Here is an 18,615-nt window from a genome sequence, read left to right on the forward strand (position 1 = left end):
TTCTGCTCAAGTGCCGATTCCTCTCGTCTCCAGTTCCAGTTGCCGCGGCGATCGCAGCGCCACAACCAGGCGACGCGAAGTCGCGAATTATTTTTCACAGTAAACAAACCAGCATGTTCGGTGTGCCGACGGCTTTCCGCGGCCTTCGGACACTTTCTGCAACACGACTTCTGCACAGGGCAATCCCGCCGACACCCTACGACATCTCGGTTGACACGTCCAAGCTGCCGAAGCCGACCAAGATCGACAGAGAGACCATCTTGCAGCTTGAGAGGGTCGCTCTGGTCGACTTCGCCACTGAGGAGGGCATCCGAAGACTTGAGGCGGCCGTCCAGCTCGCGGACACCATCGCAGCCGTTGATACCAAGGGTGTCCAACCCCTGTACACAGTACTAGAGGACAGGTAATATATTACTGCCTTTTGAAGAAAAGTCTGTGTATTTTGGGACAGAAGCTAAAGCTAAATTAATCTCATAAAATTAAGCAAATTAAGATAAATAACAGAAAATAATAAAATGAGAGAAAATAAGAAAAAGATGAAAAATATTTTGAAAAATAGTTAAAAAATATATTATTTTCTTTTCCTTATTTTGCAACAGCGAAAAGGTCAACTATATATAGGGGGAAATGATGATGTATTTAATAATTATGTTTGGTTAAATTGATTCTGATTTAAATTAAAATTGCTGATGGGAACCATTTTAATAATCAGAGCTTTTATTATTTTGTTTTCAATGCACCAGGCTGATATGGATATTTTGTTTAATGATTTGAAATCTCAAATAAAATATACTGAATTGGAATAAAATTATCAAAACGCTTTGCGTATTTTTAAATTTGATGAAACTAAATAATCATTAGTGTGATTAATTTGATTTTCACTGAAAAATGTATATTAATTGTAAGTGATTGCAATTAAGGGAGGTTTACAAAATATCTTCTCATGAAATAATGAATAAAATAAATGAAAAAAAACAACTGAAAAATAATTAAATAATTTGGAATTTTTAGGCTTTTTATGATTTATTTTATTTTGATTTTTTCCAGATCGCTGTACCTTGAAAAGGACGAAGTAACGGACGGAAACTGTAAAAAAGAGGTGCTGGCCAACGCCTCCAAGACTGAAGAGGACTACTTTGTGGCGCCGCCTGGAAATATTCCGCTTGACCAGACTGACAAAAAATAATGCTGCGATCCTTCCTCAAGTTACGCGTCCTTCAGGACCACAGAGTCCCGACTATTAGATTTTTCGCCACAAAACGCCCAGCTAGGAAAAAAAGCAACAAAAATAATGCGACCTCTGAAACTCCTCCTAAAATTGTTTTCAACGCTGACGTGAATGGTGGGTTTTTGTTTGAATTTTATTTGAAAATTGAAATAAAAAAATTACATTTTTAGATAATTCAAGTGATTTGAAGGACTTGGCAGTGTTTTTGTCCAGATGCTTGGAAAGGGGTGGCGTTCCTGCCGAGCTCAACAGGGACTTCGGAGCAGCTCCTCTTCAAACTCAACAGGAAAAGTAGGTTGGAATTTGTATATTTTAATTTGTCTTATAGTATTTATTTTTTATAGATCTGATCAATCAGATATCAAATACACAGTAACTCTGAAGCAATCAACTCTGGTAGATGGGATTCTTGGGCTGAGGAACAAAACCACAACAATTTCGGTTAATACTCTTAATTTTTAATTTTTCAACATTTGGCTTATATTTGAAAAAATAATACACAGGAGCAAGTCCACGTTTCAATGCTTAAAGGATACATCTTGAAGCTCGTCAAGCCGCCTGAGTGACACTCTTATAAGGTAAGATCTCAGCAAAAATAATTTATGTTTTATTCGTAAATTGCTAAAAACTCTAATCATCGGGCACTGGATTCTGATATTTTGTAAAGGCCAAAAATACCTGAAATTTGATTAAATGTTAGAATTTTTTCACAAAATAGTGGCAAAGAATACTTGTTCCAAGCTTGTTTGTCCGATCGAGTAATCCTCGATGTTCAAATTCCTTTTCGCCTCCTCCATTATGCTGAACATGCGTGACCAAAGAATGGCCGGATTCTTAATGTAGTACGAAAGCATGCCCTGCACACCTTCCTTGAGCTCGGCGCCTGTTTCAATTAAAACATGACATGAAATGTATCGGCAAAATTCAAGCAAAAATAATTACTTGGGAATGTTTCCGTCACAAAATCTCTGATGGGCTGAGTATTGAACATTTGCTCTTGCGAAATTCTCTCCTGAAATGATAAAAAGGTCGCAATTTTTAAATATCGAACAATTAAATTTTTTATATATTTTATGGATACAAAATATTCACAATTGTAATTTATTGAATTTGTCAATCAATCATTTAATTTAATAGAACTCTGCGTTAATTATATTTAATGATTTCAAGTCTTGAATTTTCATTTCTGTTTTTAACATGATTGATCATTGACTTGATTGATTAACTTTATTTATTTTATTGCTAACTTTTTTCCATCAAAATCAATCAATAAAATATTTATATTATCAATTTTTTTCTCTTTTTACCTTTTCGGCTGCCACTTTGATTGTTAACGTGTAGCCCTCGGCAAACTTGTTCTTCAAGTGCTGCGTCGAGCCGAGGCATTTAAACACGCCGTTCACCATGATGGCCAGTTTGGTGCACAGCGCCTCGCACTCCTCCATGCTTTAACGATTTTAATTACACGACCGTCGTGAGTTAGTTGTAAGAACAATAATTTACGTCTCAAATTATTAAATACCTGTGCGAGGTGAGAATGACTAGTTTGCCCGAGTCGCGCGCTTTGCACACGACGTTCCAAAGGTGCCGCTTGGCCACAGGGTCCATGCCGGTGGTGGGCTCGTCGAAGAGCAGAACGGGCGGGTCGCCGATCAGGGCCACGGCCGTGCTCAGCTTCCTCTTGTTGCCGCCGCTTGAAAATAAGAAGAAGAAAAAACGCTCTTTCAATTTGTTTATTGGCACTGCGCGGCACTCAAAGGCGATTTGTTTAGCACTTGCAGAATTTCCGTGATGGAATTTTTATCCCTTCATGAATAATCTATATTTATGGTTGTTTGCTCGTTACCTTAAAGTGACTGTAAGGTTGTAAAAACTGGAGTTGGTCGAACGGAAAAATTCTACGCATTTGAAAAGCATAAAACAAATAAATAATTGCTCCAAAATATGGGTATTGTTTTGTTTGTAAATATAATTTTATCTGAAAATTTTTCTCATTTTTTTTAGTAAAATTAAAAATTATTTCTAAAACGTTTCAAAGGGAATCTATTTTTAGTTTCTTATTTTTTGCTCTAAAGATTTTTACCTGAAAATCTTGACGATTTTAATAATTTTACTAAGGTTTAGTTCATTTATTTTCATATTTTTTTACAGGGGCACAGGTCTGACCCTAAAAAAAATTGTAGTCAATAAAACAGGCTATATTTAAATTTCCATTGAATTATTCAGTATTATTTATATTTCGGCCTAATGAAATGAAATGAAACTTGCCAAACTTGCTATGGATAAAAATAAACACGAAAAAGCTCAATTTGAGGCTAGAGAGACCATTTTGGCTGTAAATTGCGTGCATCAAATTCTCTTTTCTCTTTCTAATAATCGTTTAATTCAGCTGCAGATGACCACCAATTTCCCTTTCGGTTTCACGTGCCGAGCATAAAAAATTGGCGAAAAACGCCGGCGATTCAGGTCAATTGCACCTCTAATTTGCGTAGACCCGTGATCATCCGTCGGTCGAAACCATGACTTTACGAAAACGATAATCACCTGTAATTTTTGACCTGCTTGTCGATGTGCTTGGTGAAAAGCAGCTCTTTGGCGAGCGCGTCCACGTTTTCGGCGCAGTCCCTGTAGGGGATGCCCCGGAGCAGGCAGAAGATGGTGAGAGTCTGTCTGCCCGTCAGGTCGTCCAGCAACGCGTCAAATTGGGGACAGTAGCCGATTATTTGATGAACCTGCCGGCCGTTAATTAGCCTTTCTCTTTCTTCCTCAAATCAATTCTTTTTGCTCACCTCTTTCATCTGACTGATGATGCTGTAGCCGCACAAGTAGCCGTCGCCCGACGAGATTTTTTCGTCGCCGGTGAGCATTTTGAACGTGGTTGTTTTGCCAGCACCGTTTACGCCTAGGAGTCCGAAGCACTCGCCGCTCTTGATGCCAATGCTTTGACGATCGACCGCCAAAAAGGTGCCATAATATTTTGTAACATTCCTGAAAAAAAAAATACATAATATAAATAATTTTATAAAAAATTTTCATCTAAATGATATTAATTTAATTTTATTAAATAATTTGATTTTTTATTATCATTTATTTGAAATAAAGTATTTATCTATTTACAAATTATATCTATTCTCCTTTTTTTTTCTTAAAAATTTGTTTAATACCTAAAACTAATTAAATATATAGAATCTGGAATCCTAATATTTATTCAATAATTTAGCCATCTCTCTATTGCATTCTCTTCTATCTCGATGTTTTAATTAGTTCAATATATTTATACTTTCAAATTAATAATAATGATCATATTAACTGCAATACTTTGAAATCGTTAAATACGATGAAGTAAAAATTAGCTCATAAGAGGAGTTGATTCAATTAACCAGAGACATTGAACACACAAAGCTGCAAGTGCACGATTGTGCATTACATGAAGTCATTTACCCGCGGTTGCGTATTATCGTGGCGTGCACTGGAGCGCTTACTTTATTGTACTCTTTGTTCTGGAATTTATTGAAATCGACGGATTGCATTGAACCGTTTTACTCAATTTTTCTCGCAGCGATTCGCTTCCTTTCAAGTGGGTCAGGAATGAAAGTAAAACTGCTTCTGCGTCGCCCGCGCGCTTGTCGTTCCCGGTGCATTAATTGGCCGATGGGAGATTAATTAGCATGCGTACGAGTGTCCCTCCCTCGCACAGGATTTATGATTTTGCTTTAATATACTAACTGGTATTGTGGGAACAGTAACTGTTTAACTAGTTTCTATGGGCGTTTCTTCAATTAATGAGCATCTTCATTAATCAAAACAGAACACACAGGTTCTCACGCTTCGATTAAATCTTTATACGTTGATGCTGCTATAAATTAATTTCAATTGACGTCAATCGATTTTTCTGCCATATGTTTTTAACTTTAATTTAAATAATTAAATCTGTTGCTTGCAAATAATTAAAAATTTTAATGACATTTTGCAGTTTTGAATAATTTAATATTTCCAATTCATGTGTTTTTGGAAAGCTAGAAAGCTTTGCATTCTCTCATTAATTTTAATTTCAATTATTTAGGAACGTTTTAAACTAATTTTAACAATACTTCATTTCCTTTTTTGCTGAAGACTGCAAGAGAATTTTGGCATGGTGGAATCGCGACCACCCATGCGCTTCCTTGATTTGCGCAAGATAATCTCCAATAGTCAATCACAGTTTCGTTTCACTTGATTGGCGTACAAATTATTACATAGAACGTCGGTGTAACGAAACTGCACAATGCATCTTTGCGGTTCTTCCCATCGTTTCCCTTTTAGGCGAAATAGAGAGTTTATGTTGGGTTTTTACAAAGGAAGTGCAAAAGACGAATTATTTTTTATATAGCAATGAAGGTTATTTCTCAATTGGAAATAAATTCATGCATTTTAGCACAAAGTGGCTAAATGGTGGGTAAGAAATGAATTCCTCTGGTAAATTGTTTTCGCTCAAAAATATGTTGTGGAGTTGTAAAACTATGCTTATTTTAAATTTCAATGTTCAATATTTTCAACAACTCCTTTTTTTCATTTCATCAAAATTAAAAGTATCAATTTCATGGAACAAACAAATTCTGTCCCTTAAAATAAAATAAGTGAAATATTATTTAAAAATTGAATTATCCAGCTGAGTGAATAAAGCTGTTAAAATATCAAAAAGATAAAAGATTCTCAAGATATATTTAAAAAATAGAAGTTGAATCTTTACTAAATTTCATCTCCTAAAACAATTGCGCGTCTTTGTATTATCGATTCGGCTCGGCTTTGCTTTTTCTCCAAGCGCCAGAGTCATGTATGTGCTCACAGCAATTTTCGCAACACATACTTGAATCACAGTTCGGATACAGCCCGTGATCTTTCCTTACGTCGGAGCTTGCGTCACGCTCGCGATCAGACCGACAATAAGACATTGATGGGAAAACACTTTGCGGCTCAGGGCCACGCGCCTACCTCATCACCAGCAGGTAGTTTTGGTTCAGCTCGATAATATCAGAGTCGTTTATTTTTGCTCTTTCAGCGGCGACGTCCGAGTCGTCCTCCTCCTTGTCCTCGGGCCTGACCGGGTGAACTATTAGGGCGCATTTGCAAATTAATTATTTGAGAAGCCGATTTTCAAACTCACCACGGAGAACGTAGCGCAGGAATTTGGCCTTTATGAAAACAATGAGGTCGTCGAACAAGTGGTACTCAAGGATTATTAAAATCAGTATCACGATCGCGCCTTCCGCGAAGAAGTAAAGCAACTGCCGCCCTATACCAGTGGTGCCCCAGTCAAAGTAGTTGTCCGTCCAGGGGAAACACTGGCCATTTGGACACTGACTCGGAACTAGAGGCATTGTGTGAACATTTATAAACAAATTTTTAATTGTTAAGACCCAAGTCAATCGCAAAATCATTTTTTTTTTCAAGTGTTTAGAAACAAATTTAACAAAGATATTTTACTTAAAAAAAATTAAATTTTAAAATTAATTATATTACTTTTCAAGTTTCGTATTAAAATTTCATTAAATTGCATTATTTTTACACTTACTTATTACTATTTTTTTTATATAATCATTAGAATTTGAAACATCAAATTTGTTATGAAATTTTACTTTATGAATTATGTTTTTTATTCGCATTGCGATTTATACCTTTGCAGCACGCGTTGGGCTGACCAATGGTTGCAAGTGCCGGGCAGAATTCCAACACTGGCGAGCACACCTTAATAGACAAGTACGTTTGGTACAAGTTGTAGACGCACATAGTGACCGTGTAGTGCGGGAACAGCATGAAAATCCAGTCCAGAGTTGTGGCCACGTCTTCCAGTCCCAATCCAGGTGTCTGCATAATCACCACAATCATAAAGGCGGCCACCCCTGAAAAATTGTGCAGTTCAAACGATTAAACGAACAAAAAAATTATTAAAAAGCTGCTTGTTTTGATTTATAATCAACATGAAGTATTATTATTATTATTTTTTTTTTAAATTATTTCATATAAAGTCAAAATTCAAGTAAGCTTTGGTTTAATTGGACAAAATAATCGAACCTAAGAAGGTGCTGATAATTGTAAGTCGTGAGAACCCATCTGATGGCACGTCAAAGAAGAATGATGTTAAGTAAGTAATTGGCAGCACGCACCACGCGAACGCGTATAAAACAAATATCAGGCGACCTGAAATCAATTTCATTAAATTTTCAGAAGATCCAAACACACCAAAACATAAACACCAATTGTAAGAACTAACAAAAGACCCAAATGATAGTTATTATTTTAAATTATTCACCCAATTCCGCCGGTGTCCTGAGACCTTCTTCTTGGAAAGAAACAAACACTATGCAGAGCAAAATGACTGGAGAAATGAAAACGACAAGGTCCCAGAGAAAAGCGGTGAACCAATACATCCAGCCCTGCACACCGGACACGAACTGCAGGTGTTTGGATTTGGTCACTCTCTCGCGCACGTAGAACAGGACGTAGAATGCGGACACAAACGCCATGCTGAAGCCAATGTTGAACGCGTAATTGAACCCTTTGCTAAACGTGCCACTCAGCTGCAGCTTTACCTGCAATTAAATCAAATCAGTCAATCAAAAAACAATTATTTCCGGTACATTACTCTTGTTTCTGAACTGTAGGGCAGAGGGTGGTTGATGATCTCAATCCCATACTGATCTCCCACGTAGAATTTCAGCAGGGCGTTGTAAACAAGGTTGAGGGTGAGAGGGGCGACGTGCAAGGGTTGGTTGCTGAACCAGGCCGTGATGTTTTGGCGTCTTGTTTCTTTGTTGTAGTCAAAGGTGGCTCCCGCTAAGTACAGCAAATTGTATGCCACAATATCGCTGCGACCCTATTTTTTATTTTTTTTTTGTAAATATTATGTTTAAGAAAAATTATTTTCTAATATAAAATAATAACCTTTTGCAAAATGAAATCCCGCATTGATTGTGTGGGGCTCAAGATTTCCGTTTTCAATCCGTCAGTATTCAAATTTGCCACATATTTGTTGAACAATCCTGAAACTTCGTTCGCCTGCAGCGAAACGGGTGTCACAGGCGTTGGGTAGGACTATTTAAAAGAAGTTAATTTATTATTTTAATTTCACTTTAAAACCTTACTTTGAGTGACATTGACAGTGCGGGGAAATTTTCTTGTCCGGGCAAAGTGCGAGCGACAATTATGACAATGATCAGGAAAAACGCCGGCAAAATGCTTTGGATGAAGTACAAAAGCCACGACTGAATTTGCGAAAGCGCTTTTTTCATGATCATGGCGAAAAACTGGTTTCGCAACAATTTCCATCCACCATATTTCCGGTTCAAGTTGTATTGGACATCCACTGGAAATCAAAATTTAATTCATTTTTTAATTAATTGAGCAAATTTTGATTTTTGTTTGCCTTACGTTTTGTATCTGAGCCAGCGTCGAAGACTTCTTCAGTGCTGAGTGTGCCATTGCTACTGAATTTCACCAACTCTTCATTTGTCTTGTCACCAAATTCATACTCGTCCACTTCCACGTCCCTTCCAGCCCTTTTTAAATGTGTCAAATTACAAAGTATTTAAATTTATTTGTTTGCTCTTACTTAACGAAAACATTTTCCATCGTGGATAGAGAGATTCCGTAGCTCAAAATTCCAAGTTCTTCTTTGTGACTCTCAATGTCACCCAGCATTTGTGCGAACATGGTCACTTTGTCCTCAGGCAAGTGATAGGATAATTCGCTGCCAATGTTTGTGGCCACTTTCATGTCAGGCAAGTAATTTCTCAGCACATTCGTGATTCCCTTGGTATTGCAATTTTTACCTTGCACGATCACCAAATAATAGCCCGTTCCTGAAACGACAGACGTGTCGTGAAAAGGTCAATTTTTTTCTGAAGCAATATATTACCGTATTTTTTCTTTAAAAAGAACGGTGATCCATAACACTGCAGTTTTCCCGCGGCCATGATCGCAATCCGATCCCCGAGCAAATCTGCTTCGTCCATGAAGTGAGTTGTCAAGAGCAGCGTGCGTCCCTTTTTCTCTTTATCCAAAAAGTCCCAAAGAGTTCTTCGAGAGGCAGGGTCCATTCCCGACGTGGGTTCGTCCAACATTACCACCTTAAAATTATTGTTTCATTTACAAAATCGGATTTATTAAAAATCATTAAATACCTTTGAGCCCCCGCAAAGAGCAACTCCAACCGAAAGTTTCCTTTTCATTCCACCTGACAGCGTTTTGGAGTACGAATTCTTTTTGCTTTGGAAATCTAACAGCTCAATGTACTTTTTCACTTCCGCATCAACTTCTTTTCCTCTCAACCCTTTTAACTGGAAAATTATTATGAATTATTTAGCTCAAAATTTTAATTCAAGGATAAAATTGACATGAATGGAAAGATTTTGACATTTTATAATTTACCCTGCAGTAGAAAATGAGATGTTCCTTGACTGTGAGCTGATCAAATAGGATGTTATGCTGCGGACAGAGTCCCAAACTCTCGCGAACTTTTTTGATGTTCGTGCGAATGTCATACCCACTTACCGTGGCCGTTCCACTTGTTGGCGTCAAAAGTCCTAAAATATTCATTTTTGCATTCTTTGTGGTCACGCGTCGCTTAATTATTAAAAGTCTCACCGGTCAACATGGACATGGTCGTCGTTTTTCCGGCTCCGTTGTGGCCGAGCAGGACTGTAATTTGGCCCTCATACATATTCACAGTCACATTGCTCACGGCAGCTTTTGCTCCGGCAAAGACCTTCAATTCACGTAAATAAGTAAAAGAAAAAAAAATAAGCGACTTGATAGTTTGGGTGGTGCATTAACAACCTTATGGAGATTTTTTATTTGTATTCCAGCTGGCAAATCGTGCGGGTCTTCTTCAAACATTGGGTTGTCCGTGTGCACATTGTCTGGTACAAATTCAGAACCAATATTTGATCCGCGCCAAAATTCAGCCTAAATAAAATTTATTAAAATTCGTTTTCTTTCGGCCAATCATATTATAAAATTTTAACAGATTATTATTTTACGATTGCTGCGAACATTTTATGTTCATTATCTCAATTTTTGTTGTTTGTTGAGAAGAAAAGTTAATAAATTTTTTTACCGTGAAAGGGAAGTACCACGGGAGGGGCACTCCATAGTCCCCAGGGAAAATAGCCTCGACGTAAAGCGCCAACAGCATGTAGAAAACTGCGTCGAAAATGAGCATGCCCATCACTCCACCCAAAGTAAACCCGTCGTCTGGCGAGGGTGGTGAAAAAAGGTTGTACCACTGGACACCCTCTCCGGTTCCCTCGAACTCTATGATGAAGCGACAGCCAAAGGCCATGGCTGTATTGGATGCGAGGCTGGCCGCCAGTTTGCTGCCCGTGGATAAATAGTTGTAGTTGCTCTCGACAAAGTAGTAGACGGAGTAGTTCAAGAAATACACTACACCGGCAATTGTGGCTGCTGTGTTTGCTGTAAAATTAAAATTAAATTTTATTTATTCATTGAATTTTGAAAATATTGGGGGCGATCACAAAATCTGTACTGGCTCATAGGCTAACTTAATTAGCTTGAGATGCAATTTGAAAGACGCGGGTTTAAAAAGTAACCTTGGCCCTTATTATATAAATTATTTTTTTAAATTTAAAATTGAAACTACAAAGAAAAAGATAAATTTCTTCCATTTGTTTGTAGAGCTAAAAAATTAATTTCCATTTTAGAGTATAATTATGAATAATTTTGAAACATTTTCCTTTCTATTTGTTTTACGTCATTCGCGGATTGTAAAAATCGCCCTTATCGTGACGATTAATAGCGTTTTATTTTTATCATAAATCTGACTGTTATCTGTTTGCCGTTGGCAATTACCTTCGAAGATTAATTGTGATAAAAATGAGTATACCGCGTGCAAATACGCGTGACACGATGATTTTGCTGATATTGTTCACATGAAATTTTCTTACCTTTGGAGAAGAAGACGGAGATAAGGAAGGAAAACGTCAACGTCGACATCGCAAATAGGATGAGAAAAACCAAAATGACGGAAGGGTCGCTGTTCGTAAATACAGATAGGCGGATTCCGTACCAGTCCACTTTGAGCAGCGTTACCATTAGAATAATTGCGATAACGAGCAAGGTCATGAAGTTTAAAAACCACGCCGTCCAATGCATCCAGTTGGGCAATCCCATGATTTTCATTGATTCCTATTACACAAAAATTTAAAAAAAAATTCAAAATTGTAAAATTTATTATTACTTTGAGTTGATTTTCCTTCTCGGTCGTGACCATTCTGACGCAGCTGATGCTTGTGTAGACAAAACTCAACATTATTATCAAGGAGACAAAACTTTGAAGAGCGACTAGCAGAGGGTCGTCGATATATTCAGGGTGTGAGAACCGTTGGAGGCGAATACTGACGTCCTGTAAGGGTTTATTTTGCCGGTATTCTATCAGCGATTTGGAAATAAAGTGCTGCAGGGTCAAAAATCCTTCCTGAGAGTAGCCTTAAATGAATTGAATTAAATTTACATTAGACGATTTTACAATTCTTCTGATGAAAGTAAAACATTATATAATTATTTAAAAAATTAAATATATAATATAAATAATTAGAAAAATATTTTAAAATGTTTAAGTAAAAGAGATTAGAAATTAAATAAAAATTTATCTACCTGGAGGGCCACCTTCGTTGGAAATATTTGATCGCGGACCTGGAATTTGGTAGTCGGGGAATAAGAATCCGGTGAACCAAACGATTGGTAAAGGCACGTCATAAACGCCGAACGATCCCTTAAATCGCTTCTCCGCTGGAAATCTGATTCTGATCTAATTTAAGAGGAGAATCGTGACCTAAATAGATTTGTAAATTAGACTTATTACTATACCTTGATGTTGTTAGGTAGTGGGTCATTCAAGTTTTTGACCCCGTCGAAAACTACGCCGGCAATCATTGGCACGAAAACGGCGGACGGTGATTCAGACGTCAAGTTCTGAAGCATCGTCGCTTCATTTTCAAATACAATTTCTGGATGTGTAGAATTTGTTAGGAATTATTTTTATTTAAAAAAATATGGTAATTGTTACGTTTCATTCCAGATGACCATGCCACTTTCTGCATAATTTCGTTCAAGGCGGGGTGGTTTGGGGTCCAAGCTATGTTCCATCTTTAAATAAAAATGATATAAAAATTTCAGGAAAATAGGGCCGAAAGAAAATCAGAGAAAGAAGTCAAACTTAATAAAATCTTACTTTTGGCCATAACAATCAGCAAAAATGTTTACCACGCTCCTTTTAAATGGAGGGTCCTGCACTTCTTTATTTTGAATTGTTCTAATTTTTTTAAACTTTTATACTTAAATTAAAAAATATTTTAATAATAATTAATTTATCATTTTTTTAAAGTTTCCCTACTTACTACTAATTTAATTTTTATATTTGAATCAATTTTATGCGTAAATTTATGCTTACCAAATAACAATATTCAAATATGCATCATAAGCTTTATCTTTATTGCTTTTTAAAATTCTTTAAATAATTAGAACCACCTTTAATAATATAATTATATCAAATAAAATTGTTTAGTACCTTCTTTGAAAATGCTGGTTTTCATAAATGAAATTAAAATAAAATAAATTAATAAAATCTAAAAATCTTACTTTGCCAAAATATTTGTGCCATTGTTGCTGGTGATGAGCGGCAGCCTGGTGGGGCTGTAGGGCGTGTAGTCGAAGGGTTTGACGAAGGGCGTCGGCGCCACAAGGCTGCGGATGACGACGAGGAGGATGCTGAAGACGATGGGGGCGCCGATCTCGATGAGCGACTGCACTGGGTGGCGCCGCTGCAGGAGGGTGTTTTTCCACAGCAGCAGCGAGAAGCTGCCGGCGACGGTGCGCTCGGGCATACCTGCAACCAACCGACTCGGAGTGGTCATCAAGTGCCCTCGACCGGGCCGATTAGGCAAATGGGAAGGCACCTCATGCCGACGGTGGAAGAACAGGGTGTCAATTATTTAGAGCGCGGCTGTTGCGCCACTGCCTGCAGAAACGCGACTCTCGTGATGTCAGAGCCGTGTGTGCACGATGACTGTATTGATTTTGGCGTCGACATTATATGTACGGTCTATGAGAGCCGTAGTGTGTCCGGCACTGCCCAATTCGTGTGCTATTTGCATTTACGGTAATCGATAAGTTTGTTGTCGGTGTTTGTCAGCGGTGTCAATGCTGACCTTCAAAACTAATGCATGTAACGCATGCACTTTGGACATGTTATGTAATTTTTTTTTAAATTAATTTTAAAAAAAGTTTGCATTTTTTTACTTAAAATTTGTGTATTATTGGAATTCTCTTCTATTTTTTATTTTCCTTTTGCCCAGTGGGTTCAAGTCCAAGGAAAACCGTGTTAACAGCCCAAAAGGGAGATCCGTGTTATCGGCCTTTGAGATTTAGCAGGCCTGACTGCTACCGCTGGTGCCATTCTCATGAGGGATAATGGATAATATAGACAATCAAAATATTAATAATTTAAATTTTTATTTGAATGTAAATATGATGAAAAGTTTTGTTTGATTTGTGAATTAAGAGGCAAAAAAAAATTAAAATAATCGTATATACACAACTTTTGATAATTAAAATGGATTTCAAAGTTTTCCATTAGCAATAAATTACCAATTTCTTATCATAGTTATTTATATAATTCAAGAAATTTAAAAAAAGGCGGAATTGATTTAAAGCAATTTAAAAAGTAACTTCCATGAATTTTAATTATTAAATAATTACTAATTTTTACAAGATGCATAAGAGCTAGATTTTAATAATAATTAGTCATATAAAGTGAATTTTAAAACATTATGTAATAATTTAAAAATATAGATATTCATTTTTTCGTACCTTAGGGTTTGAACGATCAACAGTTGAAAGTGTCGAATCTAATGTATTCCATTTACTAAAGACTAAACAGACAACTGATTTGGACAACTGTCGAGACTTGCAACCACTATGCTGGTCTAGTGCAGATGTACTCTGAAAAATGTTTCGCCACAATCGACCCGTCGATAAGATTAGAGTGCCCACGAGTAATTGCACGCTTTTGTGGATGACGCGGGCGCAATCGTCCTTTATATTATCTTTTACTGTCTAGATTTTTGGGAAATTTTGATCACAGCGTGATTAACATGTGATACCAAGGTCCAATCTTCAAACTTGCGTTTGTTTAATTGCCGTAATAGGAAAATCGGGAATTAATTTAAAATCTATGAAATTACGGCGTCTTGTCAATTTGCTTTTATTAAATTTGAGACAAATTTGTCCACATTTTGTATTACATAATAGAGTTCCATGAAATTATTTTCGTTGATAAGTGCTAATAAAATTAATCTGATGCAACCTCGGATAATTTTAATACACTCGTAATCTTATCATTTTATTAATTTAGGCCCATGATTAACTTGAGTTCTTTGCTATTCTCACAGCTATATAATCCCTAACTAATAATAATGCTTTTATTAAACGCGGTGAAGGAAACACGCGGCGCGCGCTTTGCTATATTAAACTAGCTTTTTTTGCACCGTAGGTGTCGCCCCAATACAGTCGCTCGCTGTGCTGCTATTTTATATAAATTCTCGAAGATAAGGAAAGTCTTTGTTGCTTTTGGTTGGTTGCTTGACAAGCCACAAGCGTTGAATTTTGGCAATGTTGGAATGTTGGGTATTTATTCATGAGAAGTTTATGCGGCATAATACTGTACTCCGTAACTCGGTGAGAAATAACTTAATTTTAGTTTCAAATTATGTTTTAGAGTGACTTTAATAATTTAATGTGACATATTAACTGATGAAGGGTCTAGTTTCTAGTTAAAGAGATATTTCAGTCATAATGTAGATCAAAATCATCCAAATGATTGAAAACTTGCATCTTAGTATTTAAAGCCGAAGGAGACGAGTCATACCAATTCAAAAGATAGTTAAAATAGTCTCATACTTTTATTTTTATTTTTCCACCGAAATTATGTAGTAATTTTAAGCCGAGTTTGGAGAACTTGTGAAAACGGAAAATTTATAGGCATTCTATTCATATTGTCTCTTTTTGAATTTTAAAACTAAATAATTCAAGTAAAAATACCTTAAACTTCTGCCCTTAAAAAATTATGATAAAAAAAATTAAGGTGTATAAAGAAGATAATATAAATTTGCTCTTTTAATTTAATAAAATATGCTAACATTATCATTTTTTTCAGTTTTTCTTCAGACGCTACAATGTTTAAATTTCTGAAGAGAAGCGAAACAATCAAGGTCTACGAGACAGTGGTCGAGGGCCTCAAGCATGTCTACAAACAGAAGCTTCTGCCTTTGGAAAGCCACTACAAATTTCATGAGTTCCACTCGCCCAAGCTCTATGACCCTGACTTCGACGCCAAGCCCATGATTCTGCTCGTTGGGCAGTACTCGACGGGAAAAACCACCCTTATCAAGTATCTGCTAGGGAACGATTTTCCAGGCATTAGGATCGGCCCAGAGCCAACCACAGACAAGTTTATTGCAGTTATGCACGGTAAAAAGTTTTTAAAATTTTGTGATATTTATTAAAATTAAAAAAATTATGTAAATTTGAAGAAGAAGAAAATATTTTTAATGAAAGAAGTAATAATATGTTTCATAATTTTTTATTTTTGTTTTAGGCAATGCAACAGGTGTGATCCCGGGAAACGCGCTTGTTGTTGATCCTAAAAAGCAGTTCCGTCCGCTCAGCAAATTTGGAAATGCTTTCCTCAACAGGTTCCAGTGTTCCCAGTTGGACAGTGATGTCTTGAGAGGAATCTCCATTGTGGACACACCAGGAATTCTCTCTGGAGAAAAGCAACGAACTGACAGAGGGTGAGAAATAGTGTTTTTTTTTTTTTTTAAATTTAATTTTAAACCATGACGTGTTTTTAGTTATGATTTCACTGGTGTCCTCGAGTGGTTTGCTGAGAGGGTGGACCGAATCATTCTTCTTTTTGATGCACACAAATTGGACATCTCGGACGAATTTCGTCGCAGCATCGAAGCACTAAGAGGGCACGACGACAAAATCCGGATTGTGCTCAACAAGGCTGACATGGTCGACCACCAGCAACTGATGCGGGTCTACGGTGCCCTCATGTGGAGCCTTGGAAAAGTCCTGAACACTCCTGAAGTTGCCCGAGTTTACACTGGCTCCTTCTGGGATCAACCTCTACAATATGATATAAATAAGAGGTTAAAAAATACAGATTTATAGTTACTTTAAAAAAAAAAAAAGTTATATCATAAATAGACTATTTGAAGATGAGGAGCAGGACTTGTTCAAAGACTTGCAGTCGCTGCCTAAAGACGCAGCCCTCAGGAAGCTCAACGACCTGATCAAAAGAGCCCGTCTTGCAAAGGTCTCACAGATTATGGTTAAAAATAACAAGAATAATAAAGTTACCTTTTATTTAATATGATTAAATACTAATATTTTCATAATTTAAAAGGACTATATTAAAATTTATTATTATTTCTCAGGTCCATGCCATTATTATTTCTTCTCTGAAGAGTCGAACGCCAAGGTTTTTTGGTGCAGAATCCAAGAAGATGGAGATGATTGAAAATCTTTGTCATATTTATGAAGCAATTGAAAAGAAGTATAACATTTCCAAAGGGGATCTCCCTGATTTGAAGAAAATGCAGTTGTTGTATACTTTTAAATGGGATATTTTGAAGAACGTGTTAATAGGAAACGTCTATAATTTTTGTTCATAGGACAAGCTAACAAGCCAAGATTTCACCAAGTTCAACTCTTTGAGGCCGCATTTGATATTTGCGGTTGACGAAATGATGGCGCAGGACATTGCTCCTCTGATGAACATCATTGCCAAAGAAGAGGTTGAGAACCCAGTTGAGCCTTTTATTAAAGGTATTTCATTCTGATTTGGTGCCATATTTATAATTTATAATTATTTGTTTGTTAATTTTTGTGTAAAAATAGCACCAACCAAAATTTACTCAAAAGCTTTCAATATTTCTTGTGTTGTATGTATATAATTATTAATATTATTTGCTTTAACACACATGGAGCCGCCTCTACTTTTTATGTTTAAATTTTTACTCTTCAATCACAAAATGTATTATTCGAAATCTTTCATTTTTCTTTTAAAAATTTGGTTTTCAATATCTTTTTTATGTTTATTTCAACAGGTGCCTTTTCTTACGTTGAAAACAAAGAAAGTCCTTTTGGATACAAGAAAGGCGAGGGCATCGACGAAGGTGCTGGAGACAATGAATGGGTTGTGAACAAACTTCGACCTGACACAGATGCCGTATTTAAAACTTTGGGACCAGTCGATGAAAAAATTACCTCTGCAGGTGTTTGCTTAAAAATTAATTGAAATTCCGAACATGTATTTTAATGAATATGATTTAATTATTATCTTTCAGCTGCAAAGTCAGAGATGATAAAATCAAAATTGCCCAACACCGTGCTGGGAAAAATCTGGAAGTTGGCCGATGTAGATAAGGATGGTATGATGGATCCTGATGAGTTTGCTCTGGCCATGCACCTGATCAACGTCAAGCTGGACGGCCACGATTTGCCTACAGAGCTGCCAGCTCACTTGGTGCCTCCCAGCAAAAGAGTCATTGACACCCTAGAGAAACCATCAATTGAGGTGTAATTTTTTTCGTAATAATTATTTTAGATTCCACATGGAACCTCAAAGTGAATCAAGAATTTTCATGAGTAATTGTTTTTCTTATTTAAAAGCCGTTTAAAAGTTTACGTGGTGTCAATGATAATAATTAAATTCTTGTTTGTATTTTATAAAAATTTATTGCAGATGGACCAGTAAAAAATAATATCTTACTCTTGATTTGATTTTTAGATTAATTTGTATGCAATTTAAATTTGTCACCACTCCACATTATCTATTTCATGTGTCAGAGAAGCGTATTTTTATAATTTTTAACAAAGCAACATAAGCAAATATACTAAGAAATATTGTCAGTGGAAATAATGTGATAAAATGATAAATAATATTTATGTTAATTTTGCAAACAAATGTTGAAATTGATAATGCTGTAATATTGTAATCAAACCAAATATTTTTGACACATCTTTGTAAGGTTTTACATTTAAGAAATTATGTGCAGCTCTCTCTGTTAATAATATTTTAATATTTCAAACTAATTGATAATTTATTAATAAATATTTAATTTTATTAAGAAAAATAGTTTTTTTTATAAAATAATTTTTTTAAACATGCACACAACCAAAAAAATTACGATGACTCATGGTGCTGCTCACCACTCATCTGCACATGCAACGCCCCCTCTCCACACAACTCCCTCTTGCTCACCTACACCTGTTATGCTGCAACCCCTATATACATACCAGCTTCAGTTGTCGCAAAAACCACA

The 18,615-nt window shown here is 36.3% G+C and overlaps 3 protein-coding genes across 3 annotated transcripts; 2 read left to right on the plus strand and 1 right to left on the minus strand.

The window, feature by feature from the left end:
* Nucleotides 1-64: 64 nt before the first annotated feature.
* Nucleotides 65-7,157, plus strand: LOC132202704 (glutamyl-tRNA(Gln) amidotransferase subunit C, mitochondrial). The gene is made up of 6 exons (XM_059629793.1): nucleotides 65-403; nucleotides 1,048-1,342; nucleotides 1,399-1,519; nucleotides 1,573-1,669; nucleotides 1,732-1,806; nucleotides 6,891-7,157. Exons 1-2 carry the CDS (start codon nucleotides 114-116, stop codon nucleotides 1,184-1,186), a joined length of 429 nt encoding a protein of 142 aa, XP_059485776.1. The 5' UTR covers nucleotides 65-113; the 3' UTR covers nucleotides 1,187-1,342; nucleotides 1,399-1,519; nucleotides 1,573-1,669; nucleotides 1,732-1,806; nucleotides 6,891-7,157.
* On the minus strand, nucleotides 1,665-14,244 carry LOC132202698 (phospholipid-transporting ATPase ABCA3). Its single transcript, XM_059629778.1, has 30 exons — nucleotides 14,093-14,244; nucleotides 12,863-13,109; nucleotides 12,291-12,370; nucleotides 12,092-12,231; nucleotides 11,879-12,032; nucleotides 11,463-11,710; nucleotides 11,170-11,410; nucleotides 10,323-10,678; nucleotides 10,043-10,171; nucleotides 9,851-9,971; nucleotides 9,635-9,789; nucleotides 9,388-9,543; nucleotides 9,123-9,333; nucleotides 8,817-9,066; nucleotides 8,636-8,763; nucleotides 8,350-8,570; nucleotides 8,150-8,299; nucleotides 7,851-8,081; nucleotides 7,518-7,797; nucleotides 7,280-7,405; nucleotides 6,883-7,107; nucleotides 6,372-6,575; nucleotides 6,200-6,317; nucleotides 4,018-4,216; nucleotides 3,773-3,960; nucleotides 2,751-2,921; nucleotides 2,536-2,674; nucleotides 2,171-2,240; nucleotides 1,960-2,111; nucleotides 1,665-1,906 (listed from the first exon to the last, which is right to left on the minus strand). The coding sequence occupies exons 2-30, from the start codon at nucleotides 13,105-13,107 to the stop codon at nucleotides 1,859-1,861; spliced, it is 5,136 nt and encodes a 1,711-aa protein (XP_059485761.1). The 5' UTR covers nucleotides 13,108-13,109; nucleotides 14,093-14,244; the 3' UTR covers nucleotides 1,665-1,858.
* On the plus strand, nucleotides 12,832-18,365 carry LOC132202701 (EH domain-containing protein 3-like). Its single transcript, XM_059629789.1, is given in 8 exon segments — nucleotides 12,832-13,382; nucleotides 15,438-15,751; nucleotides 15,879-16,074; nucleotides 16,135-16,437; nucleotides 16,496-16,604; nucleotides 16,726-17,116; nucleotides 17,398-17,565; nucleotides 17,638-18,365. Coding segments are annotated over 8 exon segments (1,932 nt in total). The 5' UTR covers nucleotides 12,832-13,167; the 3' UTR covers nucleotides 17,874-18,365.
* Nucleotides 18,366-18,615: the final 250 nt, after the last annotated feature.

This window comes from Neocloeon triangulifer, unplaced genomic scaffold (genome assembly GCF_031216515.1).
Source record: "Neocloeon triangulifer isolate White Clay Creek 2 clone unplaced genomic scaffold, ASM3121651v1 ptg000015l, whole genome shotgun sequence".
NCBI classification, from domain to species: Eukaryota; Metazoa; Arthropoda; class Insecta; order Ephemeroptera; family Baetidae; genus Neocloeon; species Neocloeon triangulifer.